The following is a 16728-nucleotide window of genomic DNA, read 5'->3' as shown; positions in this document are numbered from 1 at the left end:
TAGCATCAGCATGAAATGGCTAAAACATCCGTTTCATTTCTGGTAAGGGTGATGAAGTTCATGGCTTATAGTCATGGGCAAACAAAACAACTATTACTGAAACTTAGGTTAAGATTTGTCCATCAGCTCACAGCAATGGGTCACCCCAGCCTCCTCCCCGGCAGCCTGTCCTGATAGAGCAGAATGAGTGTTCTGTGTTTGAAGTTTGCACCCAAGATAAAGAGGAGAGTGTGATGAGCCCAGGCTCCTTATTCCCAAGCTCACTAATCAGCAGTCACAGTGTTAGACTATTGGAGGGGCCTCCCGCACATGGAAGGAAATATCAAGAGTGGAGAAGAGGTGTTCTCCCTAACCGTAAGCTGAGTACTCATTTTATTTATTCTAGACCAAAACAATCAACATTTATTAAGTTTCTACTATGTACCATTCACTGTTTTAGGTGCTGAGGACGCAGAACTAAGTAAAATAGTTAAATCTTGACAGACAGTACAGTTTACATTAGGACCCTTACTTGTGTAGCGCACTTCTCTCAGCTCATCCAATTCCAGCCCTATCAAATTCTGTCTTTATTTAAAATTTTGATATTTTGTTCATCACAGATTTTTTTCCCATTAATTTCAAAAAATTTAAATATTGCATTAAAATATTATTCATCTTGATTACTGAACGTTTGGGCTCCCCCTTAAATTTTGCACCTGCAGTGAACGTCTTACCTGCTTTACCACAGTCCCAACACTAGTTTTAGAATAGATGTGTAATTCAATAATGCAGAAAACTTTTTTAAAAATTAAAGAATTATTCAATTATTAATAGTGATGTATACTAAGTTGAGAAACAGGTTATGTGATAGGAAGTGATTGGGTGGGTAACTTCAATGATCAAGGAAGACCTATCTAAGGAGAAGATGTTTAATTAAGTTCAGACCTGAATGCCATGAAGAAACCAGCCATGGCACAGCTTGGAGAAAAGTGTGTGAGAAGGCCTCAAGGTGGAAATAAACCTGGAATTTGCAAGGAACAGACACACAAAAAAGGCTGGTATGGCTTAAATGTCGAGGATCCAATAGGTGAGTAGTACTTGCTTTGGACAGAATATCAGGAAGGGTTCAAATTTTAGGACTTTGTAAGCCAAGTAAGGAGTTTCAATTTTATCCTAAGTGCACTGGGAACAATTGAGTGTTTTTAAGCAAGAGAGCACTGTGACCTGACAGCTCTTTTTCAAATTAATTTTCTTTGTCTGCTTAGGGGTGTGGGTGGCAAAAGAGTAGAATCAGGAGACCTGTCAGTGTTCTTGGTGAAAGATGGTGGTGCCTTGGACTAGGGAGATTATAGTGAAGATGAAGAAAGGGAAGCAGGTTCCAGTGTTACTTTAAAAATAGAGTTGATTGGATGTGATGGATTAATATGGAGGATGAGGAAAGGAGAGGAACCAGGGCGTGATTTCAGGTGGGTTAACCTGAGTAACTTGGTGGATGATGATGTCATTTACTAAAATGGAAAAGGGTGGAGAATGAGCAGTTTAGGAAGTGGGTATGCTAGCAAATTTTCAATTTTGGGTATGTTGTGTTTGAGATAGGTGCCTATTGGATACATGCTGAGTGAACAACTGGCATGAATTGAAGGAGGAAGAGAGGACAAGGCTGAAGACAGAGATTTGGGCATCATCGGTGCCTTGATAGAATTTACAGCAAGGTCATGGATAGAATGACCCAGGAAGAGAGCATAGGTGGAAAAGAGCGGGAAGCTGGTGTTGGGAGCAGCTGTTGAAATAGGAGTGGAGACAAGAAAGAGTGGAAGTATGGTTTCCTTGAAGACAAGAGAAGTTTTAAGAGTGGGATAAGGAACTGCACTGAGAGCCACTGAGAAGACGACAAAAAAATCTGGGCAGATGAGTAGCAAACAGTATGGGTAAGATGGGGTGCTCACTGGTGACTCAGCAAGGCGACCTCCTGTGGTGTGAAGGGCACAAGAGCTGATGGGGCAGGTTGAAGAGAGTGGAAACGAAGGATGTCGGAACAGTTGGTTCTTATTACCACTTTATGAATGAAGAAACCTAGGTTTACTATCTCATTCAAAGTCAATGCTAGTCGGGGGTCAACCCAGAGTCCAAGAATTGATTTGCTACAGGGAGGTAGGTGCACGCTTTGCAAGAATGTATCCAACTCTCTTCCAAACCGTAAAAACCAGCGCTGCACTCAAAAGGGCCTTCGACTTAAAATCTTCTTTCACGAAACCATTTCCATTTTAAAGAGTAAAACGATAGGGCCTGGATTGAGCTAGAGAAAGGTATGGGATCCTCGGGCTTTTTCAGCTGGACGCGAAGACCCGCCCCTTTTCCGCAACCCGAGCCCGGCGCGGCCCAGTGCGGCTGCGCGGGTTGGGGCGGGGCGGAGCCGGACCGCGCGGGCGGCGGCCAAACGCGGAAAAGGCTGCGGCGCGAGGGCGAGGGCGAGGGCGAGGGCCGGACTGGGGGCGGGGCGGGCGCGAGTGTGAGGGGCGCGCGGCGACAGGTGCTGGGGCGCGAGGGTGGACGTCTGAGACCCCAGGGGAGAAGACGCGGTGCAGCGATGCTGGAGACCCTGCGCGAGCGGCTGCTGAGCGTGCAGCAGGATTTCACCTCCGGGTGGGTATACGGCGGGGACCGAAAGGGATCCGGGGGCTGCGCCAGGCCGAGGATCGGGCGTCCGCCCGCGTCGCTGTGTCCTCCTCGCCCCGCGCCCGGGTCCGGTCCTGTCCTGCGCCTCCCATCCCCGCCCCGCGCAGGAAAGGAACGAACTTTCCGGGGTCGGCCCGGCGGCGCAAAGTAACTTGGGTCCCAACACACTGGCTCTGACGCCTCCCCGGGGACCGGGGCCGGTCGGGAACGCCGCGGCGGGCGCTCGGGGTGCGCGGGTCCCCGGCCCGGCGCCATCGGCTGGCGGGAGCGGGCGTCACGTGGGAGGGAGCGCGCCCGCCCGCGGGCCTGGCCCCGCCCCCTCGGCGCCTGCGATCCCCTCCGAGACACCTGCGCGCGTGGGCCCCGGTGCTGCTGCGGCCCCGGGTGGGATGGGCCCGCCGCGCCCGCCCGGGCCGAGGGTCGCCGGCGCCGCAGCCTTGTCGCAGCTCGCTCGGTCACCCGTGGCAAGGCGCGCCACTCCTTCCGCTTTTGCTTGTTCTCTCAACCTTTCCCCCAGGTTTGACGCCCCAGCGAAGAAACTCTTGGGTAGTAGAAATAACAGAGCTGCAGCAACACTGCTAATACCTGGTAGTGAAAAGAAGACCAAGAGAGTCCCCAACTTTGCTTTGAATCCCCGGGCACCTTTAACAACCCCGATGCCTGGGTCGCAGCCCCTAGCAACTAAGTAAGAGTGGGGATGGCGTTTTAAAGATGCCTCCAGGCGATTCCCGTGTGCGGCAAAGCCTGGGACTCACAGGTGCTCCTCTCCGCCACTTAAGCGAACGTATTTTTCTGCAAGTGACTCGAATTGACTGTGCCACCAGGGTAAAGATGGTACTTACCGGGTTATTGTGAGGATTAATGAATTAATATGTGAAACCCGTAGTTAAACTCTGTGTCACTGTTGTTAGTAGTCAGCGTTTAATTCATTTTAATTTTTCCATTGCTTTTTATAAAGAGTGTCACCTTTATAAAAGATCTGTCACCTTTAGCTCACAAAGCCTTTGCAGAATGCTCCGAGGAGAGGGCATCTCAAAAATACCGTTTTAAATTTCGAATGAGCACGATGTTAGCTAAAATTTTATCTTATTGGACAAATATGTTTATATTGTTTGCCTTTGGGGGGCTGAGTAGTAACAACCTGGCAAGTAGTTGAGCACTTAACACGTTTTTAAAGCATTTTTGATAAAAGTTGGTGTTCTTAAGAATATTAATTGTAGCTGCTCTAGGAGTCATTCATTGATGTTTGCACTTTTCCCCCTTTAAATTTAAATGGTAACTCTAAGAGTGTAAATTATTGTATTGAAAAATTTTGGTGTGCTGCTGGAATGGTCTACCGGTAGCATGAGCATGCTCAGAGATAAACACATCTGGTACATCCGGTTATCATTTCTTCAAGGAATTTCTTAATGGGATAATCGTCCACCTTCTGGTAGTTACTGTAATACTCTAGGTGGTGTGGTTGCCTCAGAACCTATTCATACCTGACCTTTGCTTAAGAAGGCTTACACTTACCTGAGAATATGGACTCTGGACCCAAACCATCCTGGGAGAGTTGGTTAACCTAAATTTAGGAAGAGGGTTGAGGGGATCTGATTAGAACCCCACAGAGACTAACTGCTGGAAAGGTGCCATAGACTGGGGCCAGTTTGGGATTAGATATCCTGAGAGGGCTTTCATTCCATTTAGGCCTGTTTTTTGGCTTTGTCCTTATACAGGTCACTTTCAGCTGACAAACCTACCGCACTGCCAGTCTGTGCGATTGTCCCATTACCTGGCAGAGAAATAACTCATCTCTTAAGTGTCATAGGTCTTCTAGTTGACTGGAGACTTGAAACGGTGATGTTCACTTTTGTCAGGTCCTCAAATTCCTATGTGGTGCTTAACCAAGAAAAGTTTATTTTCGTAAACTCTTACATACTCAGCTTGAGATTAACCTGTGTTACACAAGTGAATATTTGGCCTTGCTGAGAAAAGGTGAAATTAAACCCAGCACGTGTATATATCATGAAGGTACTGAGGGGATTGAGAGATGAAAGTGACAGCATTCACCTCCTCAAACTATCAAATTGGACTTAGCATTTCTTTAGAATACTTGGTGTTAATGCGCATAGAAGCGTGTGTAGAAACAGAGCAGCTCAAATAATTGGGAACTTCCAGTGGTGGGGTTGCCCACAGGGGATTAGTCAGTAGCAGGAAGGGCTGGTGCTTTTCCGAGCGTCTTCAGTGCTGCCTCACAAAGAGCAGCATTCTCTCGTCTGTGCTCGTTTTCAGTTTCTGAAAATTCATATAGCTGGCGCTTAAATGTAGGAAAATTAAGTTTTCTTTTTTTAAGTGAAATAAGATTATCCGCCTCACAAGAGAATGTCACATTAGTGGTTAGAGCATGTCCGATGAACATTTCTACCTTCCCTTCAAACTTAGAAAGAGTGCAACGCAAGATCAGTTAAGTGCAGCGTAGAGATTGCTGGTAGCCTGTGGGAGACTATAGGTTGCCCATGGACTTGTGGCCTTTCTCTGTAAATTTGTGTTCATAATAACCGTTACATTAAAATGGAGACAAACCTAGAATTTCTGTCCCTTTCTTTCAGATGGAAGTGAGTGGCCAGGTGGCCCAAGGCCACGCTCTTCCCCTCACTTGAGTCCTGACTGCTTTTAACTGAGAATTCTTGGAGCCTGTTGGAGAGTTCTTGTAGAACATCCGCTTTTTAGGGACTGGCTTGAGCTCTGAGGGAAACTGTCAGATATACTACATAACACATGCACATCCACTCTGGTCTTTGATTTTTACCTTTTGGGCAGTTACGACCAAAGGCCTCAGGATTGAAGTATTAGATTTACTGAAGGTTTATAGGTGCCGGTCACCGACAGACGTTTCCAGTTTATAATGCTCTGGGTTCTTGTAGATAGGGATAGAGAACGTATTGTTGTCACTAGCTGCAACCAAGACAGTGGGTGTTTTCCCCCACCTCCACCCCTGCCCAGTATGCTCATTGTCTCTTCTCCCCTCCTATAGTATCAAAACCTACTCAAATGAGAGGATCTAATATCTAATTCACAGTGTGGAAAACTGATGAGGTTTTGCCTGAAATGTTGAGTCTTCCAGGACTGTTCACTTTTTTAATGAGCAGAAAAATATCTCAGTATTCAACTTGATTTAGTAAATATTTACTGAATTCCTACCAAGTGGCAGCCCCTAGGCTAGACACCCAAACTGTCCTTTTTCATAGAAGCTTTTCTCATTTTTTAAAAAAGGATTTAAGAGGCCACATGCTCAGTTTTGTGCAGTCTTTGCTAAGAAGGATCTATATATTGCACTACTTCCTGGGGCTACAAAGTTGAGTGAAAGGTTTCTGCCCTCCAGATGCCCTAGGCCGGTGGTAATGTAAAGCAGAGAAGAGGGAACTGAAGGTTAAAGATACAAGTGACGTGGCATGCGATCGCAGAGGAGAGTCAGTCAGGTACATTTACAGGAGCCTTCAAGGAGGAGGTGGCTTCCAAACTGAGCCTTGAAGAATGAGGAGGGTTGTGGTAGATTTGGATAAGGGCATTTTAGAGATGGAAGCAGTTGTGAGAGAGAAAGCTGGGAAGGAAGTTTAGTGACTGGTAATAAAGGATCTTGAATGCTTTGCTAAGGTAATTCACTTATCAAACATTGCTTGTGACAGGCCCTGTTCTAGTAGCTAGGGGTATAGCAGAGAACACACCACACAGCAAATTATGTCCGTGTGCTCATTCTAGTAGCACAAGGCAGGGGGTCTAGATGGTCATAAGTATTGTCATTAAAAGTTAAAGTAGGTTAAGGGGGATTGGGAATGGGGTTATTGCTACTTTACATAGGGTGGTCCTCACTTATTTTCAGGTTGACGGAATATTTCGACGGTTTTTGTGGAGGGAAGCAGCATGAGCCTATCTGGATTTCTGGAAGGATAACTTGGGAGACAATGTGATGAGAGGACCAGAGATGGAGAACAGGGAGATTGTTTAGGAAGCTATGCTTATCGGTCAGGTGAGAGAGGATAGGCAGTGCTGCTAGAAATTTAAAGGGAGGAATGGACATGACAATCACTGGTCGAATTTATAAACAGTGAGATGCAGGAAACGAAAAAAAAGGTGGAGAAATTAAGGGTGTTAATTTTGGAGTATCTGAGATAAATGAGATTGTTTACCAACATAAAAGAATTTAAGAATAGTTTTAAGTGAGAAGGAGCAGTTGACAGCGAATTTGTTGTGAAGTAACTTAACAGCTTGACGTCCAAAAGGCAGTTGGAAATTTAACACTCAGGAGAGGTCAGAATTCAAACGATGTATTTTGGAGTTAATTAGAATGTAGTCTAAATTCCTCTCCCTTTCCTGAGTCTGTGCAGCTTTTGTGTGAATCTCAAGCATCAGAGCTTAGGGGGTCATATGCACTTTTAAATGTGATTGATTTTTTTGTGTTTCCCTGATCCTGTTTCTAAAAAAGAAAAAAAATTGATAAACATTAATGGGAAAATATAATAAATCGGATTTGTAATGGTGAACAAAATTTAAAGTTAGAATAACAAACAAGGTTAAAGAAATTGAACCTAAATGACAATATATTGCTAGTTTATGTACTTTGTAGCGTTTTAAATCAATAATTCTCACCTTTCATACCAGCTGATGAGGTTAGACGAGTAGGAAATTGAGGTGCAAATAAATAGAATGTCATCAGGGTCATCCTCTGTGGTTGAATCAGCTATAGAAAGCACACGTTCTGTTCCTCAGTCATTGCAGTGCTCCATGCATCATTCTGTTTACTTCTTTTTAAACTTTTCGGTCAAAGCAATTTTGCTAATTACCTCCATTTTCTTAGTAAGATGCCTCCATTTTAGTATTTTCTACAAAGCTTGAAGAAATGTGCCGGTATCAAGTTAAGGTTAAATCTTTGGAACAATCTAATAATAATTATCAAAGTGTTCTGATGTTATATGAGGTTTAGTGCTTTGAACTCAAAAGTGTGCATTAGTTACTTTTGGTAGAAAATAATTTTCAGGTGGCTCACTTAAGTCTGAATGTAAAGACACTCACAGCAGCTCTCATGTCTCCCTGGGGGTGTTAACGGTGTTAGGAAGAGGATTAGGAGCGGTGGAAAAAGATTTTACAGGAACCAGTGCATTGGGGAACCTCCACTTCATTTCACCCTGGCCCCATAATGTAATAGTTTCTTACTGTTCTTGACAAGTGATACTTTTTATATTATACCTTTCATTTGAAGTAGCTCTACAGTTTACAAAATTCTGCCTAAGTCGTATTTGGAATTTTATGTAATTCTTGTGGCAAGTCATGTGTTCAGTATAATACTACCATTTTATGTTTGAGAAACTGGGATATTATACAGAGATCATGATTTCCTTCCCAGTGTCATGACATTGTGGGTTGTTGCTAGCACAGCACCACTGAGAAATTGGTAAACAAAATAAAAATGGTAAGCTACTTTCAGTTGAATTCTAGGTTGGAGAATGTATTTCAGAAAGGACCTTTTTGCTTTTTTTTTGTTGTTGTTACTTGTTAAATATATCTGACCTTATATTTTTTTCAACTTAAAATAAGAATCATTTTAACCCTTTATTTTTTCTCTCCTAAACTTTCTTGACTATTTCCCACTTCTAGCTATTTTGTTTTCGCTTAACAGTTTCTATTCTGAATTCTGGCACATCCATGATTTATATGGAAAAAGTGTGGTGAAAGAAGAGGAATATATAAAAGACTGTTTTTGTTAAAATTTTTTGACAAAGTTTCAAACATACACAAAAATAGAATAACACAGTGAACCTCATATATCCATTGTTCAGATTCAACAGCTGTCAACTAGTGCCACATTTGCTTTGTTTCTCCTTTTATTCTCAAACTAACTTATCTTTTATGTCTCGCATCTCTGAAAAAAAGACAGATATTACATAAATGCATGCCAGTATCATATCTAACAAAATTACACTAATTCTTTGATATTATCAATTATCCAGTCCATAATCAGATTTCCTGGTTCATAGAAATGTCTTTTTACAGTTGATTGTTCAACTCCAGATCAGATAAGTGCCACACATTACATTTGGTTAAAGACCAATTTTTAAAGCCGATGGTTGTTAAGGAGCCACGTGGGAACGTTCTCACTGACCCTTTCAACAATTTTATTTTCAGCTCCTGATAACATTCCTTCTTTCTCTATTATTCCCAACTAACTTTTTTCTTTCTTTTTTGGGGGGTGGGTTACAGAGGAGAACCCAAAAGTTGATATGTTACAATTGAGAAATTCAAAGTTTATTTTTTAAAGTGATCTTTGTTTAATCCCAACAAACATTACATAGTAATCCAAAGTTCTGCACTTTTAAAGGTGTCTAAAACGTTAATATAACTGGGATTAATGGTCGACATTATGCAATAAATTGAACAGTATGCAATATAAGCATTTTATAAAAGTGCTAGTGAAGAAAATATGTGAAATTCAATATGAATTTCTTTGCTTGATAAAATACCATATTCAGTTTATAGGAATTCATCTGAGTTTAACATGACCAGAGGTAAAAGAAATAGCCATGGCAGTGAGGATCATTTCCATTTCTTCCTGTGATATTTCAGACTTGTGGTTTGTCCTCTTTTTTTGTTATAGATGTAGGTATATAGGTAGAGATAGTTTATTTTGTACTGCCAAAGTAGCCAGTCTGCTAAACTTATCTTTTTTGCAGTATTCTTTTGTTTTACCTAACAGACTTGCAGTGCTTTGTTAAAATATACTTGGTATACAATATTATTAGCTTCAGGTGTACAACATAGTGATTTGGCATTTATATATCTTACTCTGTGCCCACCGCGCTAATTCTAGTAACCACCTGCCACTGAGCAAAGTTGCCACACTATTACTGACTAGGTTCCCCTTCACTTTTTTTCACCCATCATCACCCTCTGCTCTGGCAACCCTCAGTTTCTTCTTTGTTTTTATGAGTCTGTTTTTGTTTCATTTTGTTCCTTCGTTTCTTTTAATTTTTTTAAATTCCACATATTTTTCTTTGACTTGTTTCTAAAAGACTATTTGAGAAATAAATATTTGAAATACCAACTAGAGATTTGCAAGATGAGAGTGGTCCAAAGAGGATCTTAGCAGTTCCCTTTCGATATCCCTGTCGCACCAACCATTTGGAATTGTCCTGAATCACTAAAAATTATTCTAAAATTGTTTTGATTGTAATGCACTGCTGTGTATGACCATCTAGGATAATTCTGCCTGGGATATCACAACTAAGTGCCTTCCTCAAACTTTGGAGTGGAAATCCTAGTTCATGCCTATTAAAATACCTTTCCCTAGATGTTACTTTACTTTAAACCAGACTAACTGGTTTCCAAGGTAAAGTTGGAAATTTATATTGTTTCTCTAGGACAGGATAGACTTTTTAAGTACAATTCCCTAGACTCATCTGGAGAGAGAGATACAAATTGGTTTTGTGCTAAAGAGATTGTTGAGTATTTTTAACATTGTAGAGAAATCAATCTCATTGATATTTTAATTTTTAAAAAAGAACGTAGAAGAATATAAAAATCTCTGTATGAAATTGGCCTTCCAGTTTGTTAAAAAAAAAAAGTCATTCGATCAGAAGTTCCCTATTGACAAAATAGATGGAATCCTGTGTCGGGGTTTGCATGTGGGTGTGCAGGTTACAGCCTACACGACGCAGGGCTGAGCGTTCGTTCCTAGGAGAGTCACCTTATATATTAGGACAGCTCCTGGCTAGGGGCAGTCAAGTGTCTTAAAGAAGGAGCACTTACTTCTTTTTTAACAACGGCTGTGTAGGGGCCAGCATTGGCCTGTGCTTCAGACTCTATGTAGAAATGAGAATTTGTTGAAGTAATCAAATTAAGAAGAGCATGTACAGCAGTATCTCATATAAGATAATCTCATAATTTAGCACTCACTTTTTGGCAACCTCAATAATATGGTAGAGAGCGCGGCTGGATGGCTCAGTTCATTAGAGTATGAGCTCTTAACAGGGTTGCTGGTTCGATTCCCACATGGGCCAGTGAGCTGCGCCCCCTGCAGCTAGATTGAAGACAACGAGCTGCTGCTAAGCTTCTGGAGGGGCAGCCCGATGGCTCAGTTGGTTAGACCATGCTGGTTCAATTCCCGCATGGAATGGTGGGCTGTGCCCCCTGCAACTAAAGATTGAAAGTGGCGACTGGACTTGGAGCTGAGCTGCGCCCTCCACAACTAGATTGAAGGACAACAAGTTGGAGCTGATGGGCCCTGGAGAAACATAGTACCCCAATATTCCTCAATAAAAAAATTAAAAAGTAATTTTTAAATAAATAAAAAGCTTTAAAAATAATAATAATAATATGATATAGAGTCCACAGTGGGCGAGTAAAGTGAAATAAATTGTAGAAAGTGTATGAACTTCATATTTTATATATAGAAAAGCCTATTTTATGTATACACTTCTAACCCAGTTATCTGTTTTCCAGTCCAGTAATTTAAAACAAATAGAAAAGGAAGAGGCTGCTATAGTTAAGTAGCTAGCAGAAGCAGTAGGATAGCTGACAAAGAGATGGCCAATGGTGGAGATGGAAAACTTAAATTTGGAAAAAACAGACACAGGATCCCAAATAAACTTAAAAAAAAAAATAACTAGTAGATTGGTTTCAAGTTGGTAAATGAAGAGGCATTTCTAGCTTGGACATAAGTGAAGAGAGGATTTTGCCACAAAATGCAGTCAGTTGTCATCATAATAATGACTTGGAGTTATCAGAAAATGTTAAATAGAATATGCCACGTCCTCTTTAATGAAAAAGAATTTTAATATATTTTAGAAAGCTTTTTATAATCAGCTAAAAATTTCACCAAATGTTGGGACCTAAAGAGATTTGAGCACCTGGTATAGTATCTGCTTAATAAAATGTGTGCTTAGATATCTTTGTTAAACCTGCCAAATTCGTTTGTGTGGACCACTTCTTTTCCTAATGATGCCAGATAAATGAGGTTTCTCTAGTCCAATCACATTTAGGAATTGTTTCTAAAATGGGTTTGGGACAAGAAAAAATATAAAAATATTTGCTACAAATTTTCCATTCGTGTTTCCTTACTTAAAGACTATGTACTATATACTGCATATAATGCTTGTTACAAATTTTTCATTTGTGGAGTCTAACATATAGTAAACACTGTATGTTTTTACAAATATTTGTTGTCTGTAGAGGTGCTTAGTGCTTGCCAAGAAAATTAGCTTACCCAATCAAAATGTAACAGCTGCGAAATTTACAGTTGAAAAAGATCTCTGGAGCTGTAAGAACATGATATTTTATACTTGTTGAATTACAGGCTGAAGACTTTAAGTGACAAGTCAAAAGAAGCAAAAGTAAAAAGCAAACCAAGGTAAGCTTGTGCTAAGATTTTATTTACTGTGACTTAAATGTTGTGCAACTTGGTTGTAGTCATGATAGTGTAATTACTTTAATGGGTTTTACATCTGTGAATGCATCTGACTACAAACAATTTATTAACTCTTTTTAAATTTTGTAACACTGGAAAATTTTTGATGAAATTATAAAATGGTTGAAAAAATGGTGAAGTGTAATTGTTTTACTCTGACAATCAGTGGGCTATTTTTCCATCACAATCATTTTTTATTTGTATATTAAGAGCAAAGTAAAAGAGCAGTTTCACATCAAGAGAAATAAAAACATTATTAAGAAGCAAATTAATAATGGAACAGTACTTGGCCAACAAGCCTCTTTAGCCATGTTATCTGTTCTATAGGAAAACACTGGTGTTAGTTGTGTAATTTTTTTCGTTTTTTAACACAGTAAATAAAGTGTATGACCAAGTTTTATTTTCAACCTAGAGATGATGAGCTTAAAAAATTTTTTTATTATTTAGCATTACATTACAGTGTTTATTGTATTATGTGCTAAAAATGATATATTGGGCAAAATGATAATATATTACAGTATTTTACCTTTGAAATAAAGTAACACGTTTCTCTAAAAGTAGATAAATTGTCATTATTGATTTTTAAAATATTTCACATTACAGTTGACAGTGTCAAAATTCTTGTATGTAATTTTTTTTTTTTTAAGTTGACCTAAACCAGAAACAATTTTAATAAAATAAGTGTTCTGTTGGCAGGACTGTTTCATATTTGCCAAAGTACTCTGCTGGACTAGAATTACTTAGCAGGTAAGTTTTTTCATTTAAATAAGAAGGTTGTACTACTGATTATTTTATTGTCTAAAAATATTTTATAATTTTATAGATAGAAACCTTAAACCACTAAATTTTATCTGAACATAGTGATTGAAAATTATTTACTTATTTATTTCTCTAAGGGATTTTTACTTTTCACTGATCAATACAAAAGCCATTTAGACTTTGAGCAAATTGATCAACATTGTATTTACTAGTTAGTACTTTATTATGTGTGTTTATTACGCTTACAGTTTCTTTGTCACAAAAAAATTGATTCTGAATTTGAGTCCTCAATAATTTTCATACTTTGATTCTTAATTTTACATAATTTCATCTCCAATTGATTGCTGTTGACAAGGAAATTAATATTAAAATACATGGTTTTCTTAGATACAACACCAAAAGCATAAGTACAAAAGGAAAATAGATAAATTAGCCTTTATAAAAATTAAAAATTCAAAGAATGCCATCAAGAAAGGGAAACAACAATCCACAGAATGGGAGAAAATATTTGCAAATCATATATCTGATGAGGGACTTGTATATAAAGAATTTTTATAACTCAACAATAAAAAGGCGCCCCAATGAAGAAATAGGCAAAGGATCTGAATAGACATTTCCCTAAGCAAGATATATACGTGGCCAACAAGAACATGAAAAGATGCTCAACATCGTTAGTCATCAGGGAAATACCAATCAAAACCAGTGAGATGCCACTTCACACCCACTAGCATCACTATAATAAAAACGACAGACAATACCAAGTGTTGACAAGGATGTGGAGAAATGAGAAACCTTATTATGCATTGCTGGTGGAAGTGTAAAATGGTGCAACCACTGGGGAAAACAGTTTGGCAGTTTCTTACAAAGTTAACTATAGGATTGCCATGTGACCCAGCAATTTCACACGGAGAAAATTAAAAACGTCTACATAAAAACTTAGTACACAACTGTGCATAGCAGTAGTATTCATAAAACAGTATTGTTTATAACAACCAAAAAGTAGAGCAGTACAAATATTTGTCAACTGATGAAATGTATAAACAAAATGTGGTGTATTCATACAGTGGAATGTTATTCAGCCACGAAAAAGGAATGAAGTACTGATACATGCTACAGTGTGGATGTAACTTAAAAATGTGCCAAGTGAAACAAACCAATACAAAAGGCCACATATTGTATGATTCCATTTACATGAAACGTCCAGAATAGGTGACTCCATAAGACAGAAAATAGGTGGTTGCCAAGAGGGGAGGGAAGGGAAAGAGTAACGACTACAAATGGATATGGTTGTTTTCAGAAGGATGAAAATATTTTGGAATTAGATAGTGGTGATAGTTGCCCAATTTTGTGGATATATTAAAAGCTACTGAGTTATGGGTATCTGAATTGCTTCAATAAAGCTGTTAGAAAAATAAGTCTATGGTTTGAGTATGTTGTTATATGCTGTGTATTTAATGTGTCATTTGACAGATGTGTATATGGTGAAGCTGTGTGCAGGGAAAAGTATAGTATAGTTCTTTTCTTACCAACATTTACAACACGATCATCTACACCTACATTTTGCTTTTGCTTTTCTGGTTCTTTATTGGGTTTCTTTTTTTAAATTTTATTGGGGAACAGTGCGTTTCTCCAGGGCCCATCAGCTCCAAGTCATTGTCCTTCAGTCTAGTTGTGGAGGGCACACCTCAGCTCCAAGTACAGTCGCCGTTTTTCAGTCTTTAGTTGCAGGGGGCACAGCCCACCATCCCATGTGAGAATTGAACCGGCAATCTTGTTGAGAGCTTGCTCTTCAACCAACTGAGCCATCCAGCCACCCCTCTGGAAGCTCAGCAGCAGCTTGTTGTCTTCAATCTAGTTGTGGAGGGAGCAGCTCACTGGCCCATGTGGGAATCGAACCAGCAACTTTGCTGTTCAGAGCTCGCACTCTAACCAACTGAGCCATCCGGCCACCCTGGGTTTCTTTTTATGGTTGCTAAATCTAGAGATTTTTTTTTTCTTTTCTGAAGTGAAAAGTGCTTAATTTGATATTAATTTCCTGCTTGATTTTGTTGAATGAAGAACATAAGGGAACATGAAAGGACGTATAGTAAGAATTAATCAGAGGTGTACTGTTTACTATTTATATTTTATCTTTATTTTTTAAATTTAGTGATTTAGTTGAAAGAACATTGAAAGATTTGAGAAGTGTAAACTTTTGTATGTGGTAGTTTTTTGGGATGGAGCATGTTTTCGGACTTAATATGAAAAGTTTACAGTCGTAGGGAGATGTCTATAATGTGTCCGTTCATTGCACTGAGTCAGTCTTTTCCTTTAGAACTAATTATGGGTGGTGGAAAGACCATTTTAAATAGCAGATACACATATCATAATTTTTAATTGTGATAAAATGCACATAACATGAAATTTATCATTAACCATTTTTAGGTGTACAGTTCAGTAGTGTTAAGTACCTGTACATTGTTGTGCATCCAACCTGCAAAACTCTTCATCTTGCAAACTGGATCTACCCATTGCCCCCTCCCCCGCCTCTGGCAGTCATCATTCTACTTTCCCTTTCTATGAATCTGTCTAGTGCTGTACGTACCTCATATAAATGGAATCGTACAGTATTTATCTTTTTGTGACTGACTTCTTTCACTTAGCGTAACGTTTTCAAGGTTCATCCATGTCGTAGCTTATGTCAGAATTTTCTTCCTTTTTAAGGCTGAGTAATATTCCACTGTAAGTATATAGTCAGGTGCTGCATAATGATGTTTCAGTCAATAACGGACCGCCTAGACGGTGGTCCCATAAGATAAGATTATAATGGAGCTGAATTTCTTGTAAGAAATGGAAAGATATGTGGTTCAGAAGGCATTTTTTTCCCTCTGATGGGAGCAGTATCTGCAGGGCTTGGCAGTAGATTCCCTCTCACTCAGCACCTCAATTTTGAGTGTACAGGTGACATCCCAGTCAGTCAGACGCTGACCTGTTTCAGCACAGAGGAAGCTGTCCCCCGGCACTACATATTCAGAGGTGCTATATCCCTCCCAGATTTAGCTTGATGGTCTTCAGGGTACATCGCTGTAAATTCTTTGTTGAGGACTTAAGATCCTGTACAAAGACACAAGTCCGCAGGAGCTACCTTAACAGGTACAGGCCTCGCTGTTAAAGCACATTTATTGTGCCTTACAGATGTTGCATTTTTTACAAACTGAAGGCAAGACCCTCCACAGGAAAAAAATTACAACCTGCTTTCCTGTGATGATCTGGAACTGAACCCTCAGTTCTGGAACTGAACCCTACCTATCTCTGAGGTAGGTCTGTATCGAGTGCTACTGACACTTTAGTAAAAGCTTTCTGTGGTACTGTAGAGCCAGCCTGGTCCTGTACTTTGGAAGTATTTTCAGGTTGTAATGATATAAAGCAAATACAAGTTTTATGTCTTCCATCAATTCAATGCCAGAGAACATCCTTTGTGCCAGATAGGGTCAATGGGACCAAAAACAAATTTCTAGAGTAAAAACGTTGAGTCCTTAGTTTTATACGCTTTCCATGTTAAACTCTTTTTCTTTTTAACGACTTTCACAAAGTTCCTTAATCTGACCACTGCTCCAACATGAATAGCCAAAACCATATTGCCATGACAATCCCCTATGTTCCTTTATCTCTACATCCAGTTTATTGGCCCGTAGTTGTTCACAGTAGCCTCTTATGATCCTTTGTATTTCTGTAGTGTCAGTTGAAATGTCTCCTTTTTCATTTATAATTTGTTGATTTGGGGCCTCTTTTTAACTTGATTAGTCTATAGCCAAAGGTTTGTCAATTTTGTTTATTTTTTCAAAGAACCAGTTCATAGCTTGGTTAATCTTTTCTATTTACCTGTTCTCTATTTC

General features: G+C 39.6%; 1 protein-coding gene across 3 annotated transcripts in view; it reads left to right on the top strand.

Annotated features, from left to right (window-relative positions):
- Positions 1 to 2384: 2384 nt before the first annotated feature.
- DTNBP1 (dystrobrevin binding protein 1) overlaps positions 2385 to 16728 on the top strand; it is a 131630-nt gene continuing 117286 nt past the window's right edge. For 2 of the 3 annotated variants that reach the window (XM_081054715.1, XM_081054713.1), the window contains exons 1-3: positions 2395 to 2622; positions 11984 to 12037; positions 12791 to 12841. In XM_081054715.1, the coding sequence (XP_080910841.1) occupies positions 2567 to 2622; positions 11984 to 12037; positions 12791 to 12841 (161 nt within the window). In that variant the 5' untranslated portion in view covers positions 2395 to 2566. Of the gene's footprint in view, positions 2623 to 11983; positions 12038 to 12790; positions 12842 to 16728 lie in introns of all 3 variants that reach the window. The other variant, XM_081054714.1, reaches the window with a different exon arrangement.

Source organism: Rhinolophus hipposideros (genome assembly GCF_964194185.1).
Source record: "Rhinolophus hipposideros genome assembly, chromosome: 8".
Classification (NCBI taxonomy): domain Eukaryota; kingdom Metazoa; phylum Chordata; class Mammalia; order Chiroptera; family Rhinolophidae; genus Rhinolophus; species Rhinolophus hipposideros.
This window is presented reverse-complemented; position numbering and strand designations above follow the sequence as displayed.